Source organism: Dicentrarchus labrax, unplaced genomic scaffold, assembly GCF_905237075.1.
Source record: "Dicentrarchus labrax unplaced genomic scaffold, dlabrax2021, whole genome shotgun sequence".
Taxonomy (NCBI): Eukaryota; Metazoa; Chordata; class Actinopteri; family Moronidae; genus Dicentrarchus; species Dicentrarchus labrax.
Window position 1 is genome coordinate 5,894,120 of NW_026136715.1, and position 15,659 is coordinate 5,909,778.

Genomic DNA, 15,659 nt, shown 5'->3' on the forward strand with positions numbered 1-15,659 from the left:
TTTAAAACGTCCATCATGAGCTGTTTATGCCAGGAAAAGCATATTTTTCCCCTTCTCCTCGCCCTTTCCTTCCTGTTTCATGGCGAATTGTTGAAACTGGACGCCACGTCTCGGGTGTTCAATGGAATGTCGCAAATTGCACAACTTTTAATCATGAATGTCTTTAGATTTCGCTGATTAACAAATGGAGAACAGACGTGTCACTCTGTTGTTCTTTTTATTAATGGTAAAAACACAGTGCGAAACTTAAAATGTGCACTACATTTGGATGGAAATAAAGTCTATATAAAACAAAACGCTAACCTGAAAGTGTCAGAAAAAGCCACAAAACACTGAGGGATGCACAATTATTCTGATGGAAAATGTCCATTTGTTTCTTCTTCAAAAACACACAAACATGGACAAATGTTTGCAAACACTTTTCTCATTCACCTGTTTATTATGTCACTAAAGACATAAAGAGACGATCATCACAGTGGAGCAATGTAACATACTTGTTAAAGCATTACAAATATTTCTTGCTTTTATCGTAACAAGAGCCACCCACACACACACACACACAAAGTGTCAGCAAGGAATATTTCCAGTGAAATTGAAATTCTTTGTACAAAGTTCATTGATGCATCAATTAAAAGCACCTGACCTCCACCTACAGAGAACACAGAGACACAGAGGAACCAGACCAGTAAGAACAGATTCCAAAGCCAAACCCAGGATAAAGTGGTTCAGTGAATGTGGTGTTGAAGGTGTGGAGGTGGATCAGTGTGTCAGAGGAGACTCTGTAAAAGGACAAAGTGCCAGCAGGACAGTCCACATACACTGCTACTCTGTTAGGGACAGAGGAGGAGGAGGGGGAGGAGAAGGGGGAGGAGGAAGAGGGTCTTCTGTCATTATGACAAACAGAGAAACGACCATCAGAGCAGTTCAGTCTCCAGGAATGATCATTCCTTCCAAACAAAGAGTCTTCACTGTCTCCTCTCCGCCTGATTACTCTGTAAGTCACTGATATAAAAACTCCTCCTGCCCATTCAACCTCCCAGTAACAGAGACCAGTCAGACCATTTCTACACAGCAGCTGAGGCCAGTAGTCAAATCTGTCTGGATGATCAGGATATGGCTGATCCTCCTCCACATATGTTATCTTCCTGTTGTTGTCAGACAGTTTGAGTTTTCTGTTCACTGTGTTTGTGTCGACTGTGAGTTCACAGGAATCTGATGGAGAGAACGAGACACAATACAGCTGCAGTTATTGATCTATCATCTGATCATTGATGGACACTTTGATGATGACATCAGAGCTCTGAATGAGTGATGTCACAGTGTGAAGATGGTTGAATGTGTGCTGCTTTGTTTTCACACTTACACTTCCTCAGACCTGCTCTCAACCATCGGACTCCAGCAGGCTCCACCCTGAAAGGAGGAGGGGGGTCAGACCAGCACATCCTCTTTCAGCATGCAAACATGGACATTACATCAGTGTCATACACAGATACACAATCTGTAAACTCTCCTCATACACAGAGTGAGCCACAAAGATGTTGGTGTGTGTGAAAGAAGGACAACATCCAACATTACCTCAACAACATGCACTGTTTGCCACTTTTGCATACAGCATAAAAACTGCATCCAGCAGTAACATGGCCTGCATGTAGTCGACTGATATGGAGAGCAGGGGACAGTATGTCAGAAGACATGAGAATTAACTGCTTTTTTATAATATAATATACATAACGCTAGCCAATAACTCTTTGGATGGGATTAAGAGTAAACATCTAGAAAAGAAGATGATGGGGACCATGGCTATCTGACTGATTGTCTGTGGCTGCAGCAGGCATCTTCCTACCTGAGAGTGTCCAGTCTCCAGTGTGGATCCTGCACTCCCTCAGACAACATCTTCACTCCTGAGTCTCCTGGATGATTGTAGCTCAGGTCCAGCTCTCTCAGATGGGAGGGGTTGGACCTCATAGCTGAGGCCAGAGAAGCACAGCCGTCCTCTGTGATCAGACAGCCTGACAGCCTGCAAAACACACAAAACAACACACACGGCAGAACATCTGAGGGTACTGCTGCGTCCAATACAAGCAGAGACCGTCTCAAAGTAAATGAATAAAAAATTCAGTAGTATTTAGTAGCTAAATACTAAGATCAACATGCTAAAAAGCTTACAGTGGGAATGCTAAAAATGTGTTATATAACATGTTGGTCATCAGTTGACTGGGTTGATGAATCCTGACCTGAGAGTTTCCAGTGTACAATGTGAACTCTCCAGTCCAGCAGACAGAAGCTTCACTCCTGAATCCTGCAGGTTGTTGTTACTCAGGTCCAGCTCTCTCAGACTAGAGGACTGGGAACTGAGAACTGAGGACAGAGCTTCACAGCTTCTCTCTGAGAGGTTACAGACACTCAGTCTGGAGGGGAAATAATGAAGAAGAGACATATAACATTTCTGTTAAAATGTCCAGTCTGGTGATACAGTATACATAAACTCTTATAACCATATTAAATCCTTGATGTTTGATTCAAAACATGTTGTATATGTAACAAATCATGAGGGAATACAGAATAAACAGACATCCAGTAATCAAAGTCACATGCAGGTCACCTAAACCACTGTCATACATAAGGACAGCAGTACCAGAACAGGCATACAGGGCATGACAGAGGAACAATTAACCCCATTAAAAGTCAATGTAGTATAAAAACAACAATCATATTAGCAGACACAATCCTACACACCATAGCTGTTTATGAACTCATGTTAATTAGACTTTAAGTCATTAGTTTACAGGGTTGATTAATCCTGACCTGAGACTTTCAAGTGTACAGAATAGACATTGTAGTCCAGACAACAGAAGCCTCACTCCTGAATCCTGCAGGTTGTTGTTACTCAGGTCCAGCTCTCTCAGACTAGAGGACTGGGAGCTAAGAACTGAGGACAGAGCTTCACAGCCTCTCTCTGAGAGGTTACAGCCACTCAGTCTGGAGAGGAAATAATGAACAAGAAGAGATATAATAATTGTCCTAAATGGTGAGTCTTGACTGTTTGTGATAAAGTATATACACTCTTCATAGGATATGTTAAAATCCTTACCTTTTTATTCTAAATATGTTGGAAACATAACAACAAATCATTCCTGAATCAGTATTAAACCTACATGCAATTATAAACCGCATGGTATGAAAACATAAAAAAGGTACTCCATCTGTTGATATTTTGTGCTGTACAATATGTGAATATAAATTTGAACAAAACACATTGAAAATTCAGATTTTCTGTGCTGTGAAATTTGAAATCTTGATATGAGAGTGGCTGTTCAACTTAAATTGAGATTAAAATTTAGAGAAATAACATAAATGTGACTTGATCTGACCTGAGAGTTTCCAGTGTACAATGTGGACTCTCCAGTCCAGCAGACAGAAGCTTCAGTCCTGAATCCTGCAGGTTGTTGTTACTCAGGTCCAGCTTTCTCAGACTAGAGGACTGGGAACTGAGAACTGAGGACAGAGCTTCACAGCTTCTCTCTGAGAGGTTACAGCCACTAAGACTGGAGAGTTGACAGGAAGGAAGTTGTTTATTCTTTTCTCCTGTGAAAGATCACTGTGTATTTATTGATGAAGAAATCCAATTCAGTTTTATTTATATAGCACCAAAACATAATAAAAATTATGTCAGGACATGTTTCATATCCACAATTCCCATTTCCCAATTTCCTTCCAACTAGCTTAATACATCCCACTTACAGAGCTTCGTCGGAGGCTTTGACCACTGGCAGCCCCAGTGTGTTTGGGTATGTCACCAACGCCTTAAATCATAAGCTATAGTTATTATAGCCTGTGCTATTAGTGAGCGAGATTGAGATTGCATAATGATTTTCTCAGTTGTTTATTTTGGAGACAAAACTGAAAACGGATACACAAGTATATGTACATGCCCTAGTTAAAGACAGATCTTTGAAGAAGTCAGAATTTAACTTGTGACTGTGACCCATTTAAGATAAATAAACCAATTGAAATAATGCAGGAAAAACAAAGATAAATGATCTGACCTGAGAGTTTCCAATGTACAATGTGGACTCTCCAGTCCAGCAGACAAAAGCCTCACTCCTGAATTGTGCAGGTTGTTGTTACTCAGGTCCAGCTCTCTCAGACTAGAGGACTGGGAACTGAGAACTGAAGACAGAGCTTCAAAGCTTCTCTCTGAGAGGTTACAGCCACTTAGTCTGGAGAGGAAATAATGAATAAGTATGAGAATATGGATATCAGGTGATACAGTAAAGACAATCTAGGCAAACAAAGACAGAATTGGTGAAGTACATTCATTTATTAAAAATGTTCAAAACCTTAATACTAACTTTAACTAGGTTAAAGACTTTCACTAAATAGTGAGTGTAAATAGTGAAACTCATCGGGGTAAGGCAGATAATCACACAGACAGGAAAACACACAAAGACAAGAAGTGAAGTTACTGACATAAGAGGAGAGGTAGGTGCTATAAAATAAAATAGAAAATACTGAATGAATAAGATGATACAAAGAAAAGCAGAAACTATGGAGCAGGGTAACTATAAAAAACTTAAATAATTTGAGACACACTGTGGCTTAATCTGACCTGACAGTTTCCAGTGTACACTGTGGACTCTTCAGTCTTGTAGAGAGCAGCTTCACTCCTGAATCCTGCAGGTTGTTGTTACTCAGGTCCAGCTCTCTCAGACTAGATGACTGGGAGCTGAGAACTGAGGACAGAGCTTCACAGCTTCTCTCTGAGAGGTTACAGCCACTCAGTCTGGAGGGCAACAGAAAGGAAACAAGTAATATGTTTTTTTTGGTCTTGTTAAAAGATAGCGCAGTGTATTTATTGATTAAGAAAATCCTATTTACAGAGGTTTGACCACTGCCACATTTTTGGGTATATCATCAAAACCATAAATAAGCTATGTTATAGCCTGCAATATTAGTGAGTAAACAAGATTGCATAATTATTTTTTCTGTTGTTTATTTTGGAGACAAAACTGAAAATGAATACACAAGTACATGTACATGCCCTAGATAGATCCTTGAAGAAGTCAGATTTTAACTTGTGACTGTGACCCATTTAAGATAAATAAACCAAATGAAACAATGCAGAAAAAACAAAGATAATTGATCTGACCTGACAGTTTCCAGTGTACACTGTGGACTCTTCAGTCTTGTAGAGAGCAGCATCACTCCTGAATCCTGCAGGTTGTTGTTACTCAGGTCCAGCTCTCTCAGACTAGAGGACTGGGAGCTGAGAACTGAGGACAGAGCTTCACAGCTTCTCTCTGAGAGGTTACAGACACTCAGTCTGGAGAGATGACAGGAAGAAACAAGTAATAAGTTGTTTATTGTATGCTCCTGTTTAAACATAGCAATGTAATTATTAGTAAATACAATTTACAGAGCTTTTTTGGAGGTTTTGACCACTGACAGCAGCCCTATGTTTGGGTATAGCACTAAAGCCAATAATCATGTCTTAACACAATGTTGTCTTGCAGCCGCCTCTCCTGGCAGGAGTTGCCTCCTGTGGCTTCTGTGAGACACTTGGCATAGTTGGCATCTTCCTAGGGCAGAGCCTTGTACTTCCAACCTTTTGTGAGTTTATTGGGCTATTTAAGTGGGCACCCCCCTCACCGGTGTTGTTTGTTTTCAGCTCAATAGTAGAACCAGCGTACTGGAACCATTGCTTAATCCCTTAGGTCTCAACACTTTGCTCTGCCCCCCTCTTCTCTGCCAGCCTGGGTGCACCTTTTCTCACTCCTATACTGAGGCTTTGACCACTGGCAGCAGCCAGATATGTATATCACCAAAGCCTTTAATCAAAACCTATGTCATAGCTATATAAATCAAATTACCAAAGTTCTCAGTTGCACAAAACTTAAAATTAATACATAGAGTCCATGTACATGCCCTAGATAAAGCCAGATCTTTGAAGCAGTCAGATTTTAACATGTGACAGTGGCACATTTAAGATAAATAAACCAATTCAAACAATGCAGGAAAAACAAAGATAGCTGATCAAACCTGACAGTTTCCAGCATACAGTGTGGACTCTCCAGTCCAGCAGACAGAAGCTTCACTCCTGAATCCTGCAGGTTGTTGTTACTCAGGTCCAGCTCTCTCAGACTAGAGGACTGGGAGCTGAGAACTGAGGACAGAGCTTCACAGCTTCTCTCTGAGAGGTTACAGCCACTAAGTCTGGAGAGGAAATAATGAGTAGACAAAGGGAAGATTCTTTGCATTTGAAACAATAACAGCACATTTAATTCTTTCTGAAATGAAAAAAAATTCTACACACTTACAGAGCTTTGTTGGAGGCTTTGACCACTGGCAGCAGCCTCAGAAGAGCCTCCTCTGAAGCAGAGTATTTCTTCAGGTCAAACACGTCCAGATCTTTTTCTGATGACAGTAAGATGAAGACCAGAGCTGACCACTGAGCAGGAGACAATTTAACTGTGGAGAGACTTCCTGATCTCAGGGATTGTTGGATTTGCTCCACTAGAGAATGATCATTCAGTTCATTCAGACAGTGGAACAGATTGATGCTTTTCTCTGCAGAGGGAGTATTTTTGATCTTCTTCTTTATGTACTCCACCAATACCTGATTGGTTTTTGAGCCACTTCCAGTCTGTGTCAGCAGACCTCGTAGAAGAGTCTGATTGGTCTGCAGTGAAAGTCCCAGGAGGAAGCGTAGGAACATGTCCAGGTGTCCATTTGGACTCTGTAAGGCCTTGTCCACAGCACTCTGGTAGAACTGTTGTTTAGGTTTGTCTCTGAAGAATTTATATTTGTGGGTTGTTGTTTGTTGTTCTGCCAGCAGATTGACTCCAGAGCGGATGAATGTCAGATGGACATGAAGAGCAGCCAGAAACTCCTGAATACTCAGATGGATGAAGCAGAAAAACTTGTCCTGGTACAGTCCACTCTCCTCTATAAAGACCAGTGTGAACACTCCTGAGTACACTGAGGCTTCTCTGACATCGATGCCACACTCTGTCAGGTCTGATTCATAGAAGATCAGGTTGCCTTTCTGCAGCTGCTCAAAAGCCAGTTTTCCCAGAGACTCAATCATCTTCCTTGTCTCTGGACTCCAGTGTGGATCCGTCTCAGCTCCTCCATTATACTTGATGTTCTTCCGTTTGGACTGAACCACCAAGAAGTGGATGTACAAGTCAGTCAGGGTCTTGGGCAGCTCTCCTGTTTTTCTGGTCTTCAACACTTTCTCCAGAACTGTAGAAGTGATCCAGCAGAAGACTGGGATGTGGCACATGATGCGGAGGCTTCGTGATGTCTTGATGTGGGAGATGATTCGGCTGGCCTGCTGCTCATCTGTGAACCTCTTCCTGAAGTACTCCTCCTTCTGTGGATCAGTGAACCCTCTCACTTCTGTCATCAAGCCAACACAGTGAGGAGGGATCTGATTGGCTGCTGTAGGTCTTGTGGTTATCCAGAGGCGAGCAGAGGGAAGCAGTTTCCCCCTGATGAGATTTGTCAGCAGAACACCCACTGAGGTGGACTCTGTAACATCATTCAGGATCTCAGTGTTGTGGAAGTCCAGAGGAAGTCGACACTCATCCAGACCGTCAAAGATGAACACAACCTGGAACTCTTCAAACCTGCAGATTCCTGCTTCTTTTGTTTCAGTAAAGAAGTGATGAACAAGTTCCACCAAGCTGTACTTTTTCTCTTTCAGCACATTCAGCTCTCTGAAAGTGAATGGAAACAGGAACTGTATGTCCTGGTTGGCTTTGTCTTCAGCCCAGTCCAGAGTGAACTTCTGTGTTAAGACTGTTTTCCCGATGCCAGCCACTCCCTTTGTCATCACTGTTCTGATTGGTTCATCTCTTCCAGGTGAGGGTTTAAAGATGTCTTCTTGTCTGATTGTTGTTTCTGGTCTGTCTGGTTTCCTGGATGCTGTTTCAATCTGTCTGACCTCATGTTCATCATTGACCTCTGCAGTCCCTCCGTCTGTGATGTAGAGCTCTGTGTAGATCTGGTTCAAAAGGGTTTGGTTTCCTGCCTTAGCAATCCCCTCAAACACACACCGGAAACTCTTCCTTAGGTTAGATTTGAGTTTATGTTGACAATCAGAGTCACTTTCTGAATAAAGACACAACAAAGATTATCAGAGTTGCTAGTATTTTATAGCATGAAATTTTACTTTTTCTCCTGTTTCTCCTGTCTGCTTCTCCAAAAAGTGTGACTGACCTGAACTGGTGTCTGGAAGACTCTGCACCAGATCGTTCCTGGGAATCTTCTTTAAAAGATTATTGGTCACCATCAGAGCTCCGTGAGGTTTAAAGGTGTTCAACATCAGATCCAATGTGTCCAACCTTTCTGCCTTCTCCAGCTTGGATGTTTTGATGGTTTGGTAGCCTTCAAGGATGCCAGGCTGCTTCAGATACCATTTGAATTTCTTGAATTCCTCGTCTGTTAAATCTTCTAGTGTTTTCAGCAGGTCGTCAGCCGTCATTGTGGTCCCCTTCTGAAGTCCGCCTGAAAAAGGAGTTCTGGTGGCCTAAACAGGAGGTGGTTTATTTCTGTGTTGCAGGTTTTACTGACTTTAGCATTTGTAATATTTGAGATTTTGATGTGTATATGTAACTCCCATTAACAGGCCATTAAAAAAACTATTAGAGTGAAATATTCATATCTCAATAACTGTAACCAATATCAAAAAGATGAATAATAGCTTGCAGCAATCCCATAAAAAGTAGCAAGTCAGCATTTTGAAAGGACTAACAGGAAACATTAGTATACTGCTGTGTGTGACCTCATGCTGGTGGAGACGGTTCAAAAAGCACAATGTAGTTAGTTTTCTAACAGCTGAATAAAGGAAACAAACATCAGCTGTTGATCATATTGTTTGATTCCAGTCAATCAATAATCAAACAACATGTAGATTTCTCTTCAAACACAACAGTTGAACTCTGTCCTGAAATAAGAGCTGAACAACTACTACAAACATTAAAGAGCATGCACCAAAGTCTAAAGTGAGTGAAGACAACCTTGTTGTTAAACTATCAAACATGCTAACTTACAGTTTCAGCAAAAAGTCCAAAGTGTTGATGAAGAAGAGTCTCACTCCACGACTCAGAGAAAAGACTTGACCAGCTGTTTTTGGGAACGAATCAGAGCCCTGCAGATAGGGAGTGGTTAATAAAAGAAACAGAAAACAAGCCTTATAAGTTATTAACTACAGTATATCCCTCCCACGACCCCCATCCCAATCCCATCCGTTCTCTCTCTCTCTCTCTCCCCCTATATTTATGCTGGTTTGACATTCGATTCAATATAGTGGGAATTCCGGCTCTTTTTAGAGAGTCGGTTCTTTTGGGTCGGCTCACTAAAAAGAGCCGGCTCTTTCGGCTCCAAAGTGGCTCCTCAGATTTTTTGTTGCTTAAATTAATTTATTACCAAATCATGTGTAAAATGGATTACTAACGTAAATACATACATTATATCAAATGTTTATTATTTATATGGCTTTATTAATATACTCAACATGGAACAGAGTGCTACAAAAATAAATTATAAAATACAAAAACAAAGACCCATCTCAAGACAAAAAGCTGCTCGATATGAAATTTTAACTTTGCACTCTACATTTCCTGTCACTCATTTTGTCATTTTTTTAAAGTGTTCAAAAATGGGAAGAAAAATAATAATAATTCCTACAATTACAATAGGTCTTAATAATAATAATAATAATAATAATAATAATAATAATGTGTTGTACATTCACGTAATTATTATTAAGTTTATATTAAGTTCGTCTGTAATAAATCTAAATAAAAATAAAATAAAGATATATAGGTCGCCTGTCACTCTCGCGCATGCCCAGTAGCAGCTGTTTTGTTTACATCATACTGCTAGAGACAGCTGAGGACTGCGGGACACCAGCGGACACAACAAACAGCTTAAATTACCTTTTCCGGGTAAATTATGTCTGTAAAACACGCCATTAGCCGGGGGCTCGAGTTGGGCCGGTCTGTCTTTCAGCTGGGTCTCCTTAAGTCGGGTGGCCGAGTCGTAGCAAAGCTCCGAGCTGACCGTTTTCGTGTAGGCCCGTCGGTCCGCACCGTTCAGCCTCAGGCTTTCCTGCCGTCTCGGTACCGCTACTATCGCACCTCGTTGAAGGGCCTGGCAGCCCAGCTTCAGTCCGCCGGCTTCAGGAGAAGGTTTGGCGGTGGCTCCCCGCGAAACAGGGCCGTGTTTCTGGCTTTTGGTCTCGGCGTGGGGCTCATCGAACAACAGCTTGAGGATGATCGAAAGAGTGCTGCGACCTGCCAGGAGATCCAGGTAAAGTTAGTGCATCAGATCAAGTGTTTTTAATAAAGTAAAGTTGTGTTGTACTACTTGTGCTTTGTGTATTTCCATTGTATGCTACTTATACTCTACTACATGTAACTTTTACTAGTTACTTGCTGATTTTACATACAAAACATGGTCCATTTATGACATTTTATACATTGTTTAGATTAAATTACCAAACAAAGCAGTTAAATGTTTTAATGCTGTACCAACCACAACACTAAAATGCTGTTTACATGTTATCAATAACAATAATCCAATATTAAATAAAATGTATTATTATGCAGCTGGCCTCATTAACAAGGCCCGAACCCCCCATTAACCCTGTATATATGCATAACATTAATGCACTCCCGTTTTCTGTACAGTTTTCTTATCTTTCTTATCTTTATTTATTTATATTTTAAAAGTACTTTATTTTTATGTGATTTTAATGCACCAAGACAAATTCCTTGTAGGTGTAAAAACTTACTTGGCAATAAACCTGATTCTGAATAGTAATATAACATTCTGCATAATATTGTTGCTACTTGAATATATTTAGCTGATAATAGCCTGTTTTTGTACTGTACCTAAATGTTTTTACAATGTGGTATAACCAGTTTTCTTTTATTACAGGATTTTAGTACTTTTCCCACCACTGGTAGTTCAATTATTGGGTCATATCATGGATTATGTGTCTATTAATAGATATAAGTTATCCACCTACTTTATATGAATCCTGTATATTTCCCTTTTACTTCTGACATGGTTAAACCATTGCAAAACATAATGCATTTGACTTTGGTTAACCTGACTTATTTACAAATATCTAATGATATATTATTACATTATCTACATCTTGCTCTTATGTATTAAGAAATATGTCTAGATTAAAGCTGCCAAAACTTTATTGTACTAAAAAAAAGGAAACAGTTTTGACTTTACTGAGTCTTTGTGAAATATTTAAAAACATATAATTTGATTGTAAAAAATGTTTTAGGGACTTTAATCCAGTGTGTGGATGCTCTCTATTGACTGAATTTGTCCTAAGGATATCCTAAGTTTGACCCTTAGGATGTGCACACAAACTTTCTGCATCTTAAAAAATATATTTACACGATCTACAGGCTGTGTTTAGCAAGAAAAGGTTCCAGACCCCACTCAAGCCCTTCACCTCTGGATATAAACTGGAGGATTACATTATTGGGAATCAGATTGGGAAAGGCTCCAACGCCGCCGTGTATGAGGCTGCAGCTCCGTTTGCCCCACCAAAGGGGGGGGAAAATGGATCCCTGGTGCAGCTTAGGGAAGATGAAGAGGAAGGGGAGACCAATCGGTCGCTGACGTGCTGCTCGCTAAAAAAATTCCCTCTGGCTATCAAGATGATGTGGAACTTTGGGGTGGGTGTTTTTACTATATCCTACACATTCCCCCACAATTTAAGGCGTTTGTCTTGTGGACGACCTCGAGTACACATCAGTACTTACAGGTGTTTTTTTGATTTGATTACAGGCAGGGTCGTCAAGCGAGGCAATATTAAAATCCATGTCACAGGAGTTGGTGCCTGCAGCTGCTCAGGCCTTAAAGCAAGAAAACGAACAAATCACTCTGGATGGGTAAGTATTATACATTCAGTGCACTCATAGTTCATTACTAGTCCTGAAGGATTGAACGTGTGTAGGAAAGTTGCCCATGAATGACTGTAATCTCTACACATGCAGACATTTTGGAGTCTTGCCCAAAAGAGTGTCAGCACACCCGAATGTGATCAGAGTGTACCGGGCTTTCACGGCGGATGTCCCATTGCTACCAGGTGCCGAGGAGGAGTATCCAGATGTGCTGCCAGCAAGGCTCAACCCTGATGGTCTGGGCAACAATCGCACCCTTTTCCTGGTGATGAAGAAGTAAGACAATGAAACAAAAGATGAAACACAGGACATGCTACATCATTTCCTGTGAATGCCTCGTCCGTGTGATTTGAATCCCGTGCGTAAATGGCGGACCCCACCACATAAATAGCATCAGAAACTGTCCTTGATTTCATGAAAATCTTAAAGATTAAAACTCTTAGCAGGTGTATGTGAGACAGCTGAAGGTATGCAGTTCAGTAGCACTAGCATCTTGTCCTCTTCTGTTATAGCTACCCTCGCACACTGCGACAGTACCTGGAAGGGTCCACACCAAGCCGCAGGCAGGGCTCTTTGATGATGCTACAGCTCCTTGAGGGGGTCGACCATCTGTGCAGACAGGGTGTTGCTCACAGGGATCTCAAATCAGACAACGTGCTGTTGGAGTTTGACTCTGGTCAGTGAAATATTTAATTATTTAGAGAACAGTTCAACATTTGATTCCATTAGTTCTGCGTAAAATTTCTATTAATTTTCGTTTTTTGCAGATGGTTGCCCTCGTTTGGTGATTACTGACTTTGGATGCTGCCTGGCCCAGAGTGACTCTAGTCTACAGCTCCCCTTCAACAGCATGTGGGTCAACAGAGGAGGAAATGCCTCCCTTATGGCCCCTGAGGTAGGCTTAAGTAGCTCTTTATTGTTGTTAAGTAAAAGAAAAATGTCAAAAAGAAAGGCTGTGTGTAATTTCTATTATTTTTATGACATGTCCGCCCAAAGGTGACCACTGCAGTTCCAGGGTCTGGTGTGGTGATTGATTACAGCAAGGCGGATGCCTGGGCTGTGGGTGCCATCTCCTATGAGATATTTGGACAGCATAACCCGTTCTATCGAGCCGTGGGACTGGAGAGCAGGAGCTACCAGGAGAAGCAGCTTCCTCCTCTGCCCGCCAGTGTTCCAGCTGATGTGCAGTTAGTGACACGACTGCTCCTCAGGAGGAACCCAAGCAAGGTATAGCAGGGACTGTGAAGGGTTTGTTAGGATACTGTGTGCTCGGTCAGTGATTGATAGGACCCAAGAGGGTAATCCAAGGTGGAAAATTCTTAAAAGCAGGTCATAAATTAGACAGTTATGTATACAATTAAATCAATAGCTATAAAAATAACTTTAACATCATTATTTATTTATTACTTTGGCCACTTGGGGGCAATGCAAGAAGCCGTAATCACAACATTGGCATATTATATATTGCTTATTTATATATCCAGCAGACATGGAAAGCAACATTTGCATTTATTTGATAAGATAGATAAGATAGTAAATTAGTAACTACAAGTAGCACTAAAACCCTGTTACTGTACAACAATTTTGAGAAAACACTCATAGTGGGAAACTTATAAGGTGATACGTCACTACCAGTGACTCCTTTCACATTACACATTTTTGCTAAATGTTAATACAAGAATATTACTCGGTGGAGCTAACCAAGTTTGCACTCACATATGTACACATGTAATAATTGCCCAATTGTTCTGTGTGGTAGTAGTCTACCAGCACTCTGGTTATATTAACAGTTGACTCTTTTGTGCTACAATTCTCATACATGTTATTGTTATTCTGCAGCGCCCCAGTGCCCGTGTGGCAGCTAACATGCTACATCTTAGCCTCTGGGGACGGAAGGCCCTGGCCAATCAGGACAGCATTGGCATGAAGAAGCTGGCTGATTGGTTGTTGTGCCAGTCTGCTGTGGTTCTCCTGAAAGGCTGCAGTGGACCCAGTGGGTACACGGTGGAGGCGGAGCTTCAGAGGAGCTTCCTGTCTAACCTGGACCTGGAGGACCTGCGCACCGCTGTGGGTTTCCTCCTGTATGGGCGAGAGCAGCGTCAGGCCTGCATTCTGTCAGCTTAGATCCACTCTCACTCATTCAGACACATAGTCATTGATATTGATAGTCTAGAGTTAAAACGTGCTCTGATATTCAGCCTGACGTCTGTATTTGTAATATGTATAGTCTTAGCCTTTACATCTAATGGCTATTAAAGGCAAACTCCACTGACACTGTACTCTTACACCGTTCTACATCCTCTGTGACATTTATTGTTAATTATCACATGGTGTAATTCACCTTTTCGGATTGCCCGATCTTTGTTAAACCAGGCTGCTGAAATTGCTGATCTGCATTTCCCAGATTGTGTTCTCCCAAACTCAGCATCACTACAGCACTACAGCATCAGCAGGAGTTAAAACAAACTGCTGCTAGTGTCCCTAGTGCAATGCAAAATGCAACAGGTCTTGTTGGTGCATTACATCATGAGGCTGCTGCTGAAAAAACCTTGTTATTGCTGTTTTCTATGATTATTTTTTCCTGAAATGAGTGTTGTTTGTTATCACCAAACAACTAAACTGGCCCAGAAATGCTAGGTACCAATGGTTACTGGTAATTCTGTTATAAGAGTTGGCATTTTCTTTAACATGCACTTTTTAGATATTTGATAAGGAAGACCCCACTCATACAGTAGTTGTTTGTTGTTGTTGTTGTTAGAGTAGAAAGTACACACTGTACTTGTCAGAACCTACAGTGTAGGGCTAAATTAAGTTTTACATATTCGCAAGTAACATGCAGCCTATAAACAGCTCGTACATGCATCAAACTGTCAGCAAAAAACAGATTGCCAGTGGGTGTCTGTGTAAGGTTGTGAGCCAAATAATCATATATTCACCCATTCTGCATAATGCAGTGCATGTAAAAACCTCTGCACAACCTACTACGCAGTTATCACAGTGATGATGGTAGATAGCATGGAACACGCAGACTATTGACCGACTTCTAGGATGTGATTGTGTTTTGTTCTCGTTCCTATGGTTTGCACTTTATGTCCATGTTTGCACTTGCTGGTGTTTGTTGGTTGCCAGGTTTCCTATAATACTTCCTATATCATTGTAAATTATAAAATAATTATGCCAAATCCATGATTTGAATAGAGTGGGTTAATCCCCCACACTTCACCATAATCGGTTCTCAAAACTAGTCACATTAAGTCTACAATTTTGACATCCTTACATGCATAAATAAATATAATCATGGGGTCAGTGAGGATTACAAGGGATATGTTTTCATACTAAAGATGGAGAGAAATATTTTGGATATATGTAGATTTTTCTGCTGTGAATAAATAAATCTATCTGAAAAAAACATTGAAAAGCATTCTTCCTGTTTATTTAACCCCTCTTGTTTCCATTGTAACAGCTCTGTTAATGATAAGATGATTTAGCAACAATAGTCAGGAGGAAAATTCAAGACATGCAAGGCAGCTGGACTTGTGAATCCTGCATGGCTCTGTGTAACAAACCATCTGGTGCAGTCCTGTTAGAAATGTACTAAAAACCTGTTAAATATAAACTACACTTTAAGCTATAATTAAAAATATCTATTTAATATGCAGTGGGCTCAAATATAATTGAAATGATGCTCACAGACCCACCCTGTCTCTCCTGTCAGAACTA

General features: G+C 40.9%; 2 protein-coding genes across 6 annotated transcripts; one reads left to right on the forward strand and one right to left on the reverse strand.

Moving 5' to 3' along the window:
- Positions 1-419: 419 nt before the first annotated feature.
- On the reverse strand, positions 420-9,140 carry LOC127377058 (NACHT, LRR and PYD domains-containing protein 12-like). 5 transcript variants are annotated; one of them, XM_051424629.1, is made up of 12 exons: positions 9,057-9,140; positions 8,224-8,533; positions 6,318-8,115; positions 6,040-6,213; positions 5,150-5,323; positions 4,047-4,220; positions 3,372-3,545; positions 2,806-2,979; positions 2,235-2,408; positions 1,844-2,017; positions 1,364-1,410; positions 420-1,212 (listed from the first exon to the last, which is right to left on the reverse strand). In XM_051424629.1, exons 2-12 carry the CDS (start codon positions 8,486-8,488, stop codon positions 650-652), a joined length of 3,891 nt encoding a protein of 1,296 aa, XP_051280589.1. In that variant the 5' UTR covers positions 8,489-8,533; positions 9,057-9,140; the 3' UTR covers positions 420-649. The 5 variants fall into 5 exon arrangements, with proteins under 5 accessions (XP_051280589.1, XP_051280590.1, XP_051280592.1 ...); XM_051424630.1 differs by lacking the exons at positions 2,235-2,408; positions 2,806-2,979; positions 9,057-9,140 and having other exon boundaries at positions 8,224-8,552; XM_051424632.1 differs by lacking the exons at positions 3,372-3,545; positions 4,047-4,220; positions 5,150-5,323; positions 6,040-6,213; positions 9,057-9,140 and having other exon boundaries at positions 8,224-8,575.
- A 721-nt stretch (positions 9,141-9,861) lies between these two features.
- pink1 (PTEN induced kinase 1) lies at positions 9,862-15,348 on the forward strand. The gene is made up of 8 exons (XM_051424634.1): positions 9,862-10,317; positions 11,439-11,711; positions 11,824-11,927; positions 12,033-12,215; positions 12,452-12,615; positions 12,707-12,834; positions 12,936-13,166; positions 13,779-15,348. Exons 1-8 carry the CDS (start codon positions 9,961-9,963, stop codon positions 14,061-14,063), a joined length of 1,725 nt encoding a protein of 574 aa, XP_051280594.1. The 5' UTR covers positions 9,862-9,960; the 3' UTR covers positions 14,064-15,348.
- Positions 15,349-15,659: the final 311 nt, after the last annotated feature.

Coding starts and splice junctions, on each gene's coding strand:
- LOC127377058 (XM_051424629.1), bottom strand. CDS start 8,488: ATGACGGCTGACGACCTGCTGAAAACACTAGAAGATTTAACAGACGAG. Junction 3,546..4,046: donor TGTACATTGGAAACTCTCAG/GTCAGATCATTT, acceptor TCAACTCTCCAG/TCTTAGTGGCTGTAACCTCT. Junction 1,411..1,843: donor TGGAGACTGGACACTCTCAG/GTAGGAAGATGC, acceptor TCCTCCTTTCAG/GGTGGAGCCTGCTGGAGTCC.
- pink1 (XM_051424634.1), top strand. CDS start 9,961: ATGTCTGTAAAACACGCCATTAGCCGGGGGCTCGAGTTGGGCCGGTCT. Junction 12,616..12,706: donor GCTGTTGGAGTTTGACTCTG/GTCAGTGAAATA, acceptor CGTTTTTTGCAG/ATGGTTGCCCTCGTTTGGTG. Junction 12,835..12,935: donor CCTCCCTTATGGCCCCTGAG/GTAGGCTTAAGT, acceptor GTCCGCCCAAAG/GTGACCACTGCAGTTCCAGG.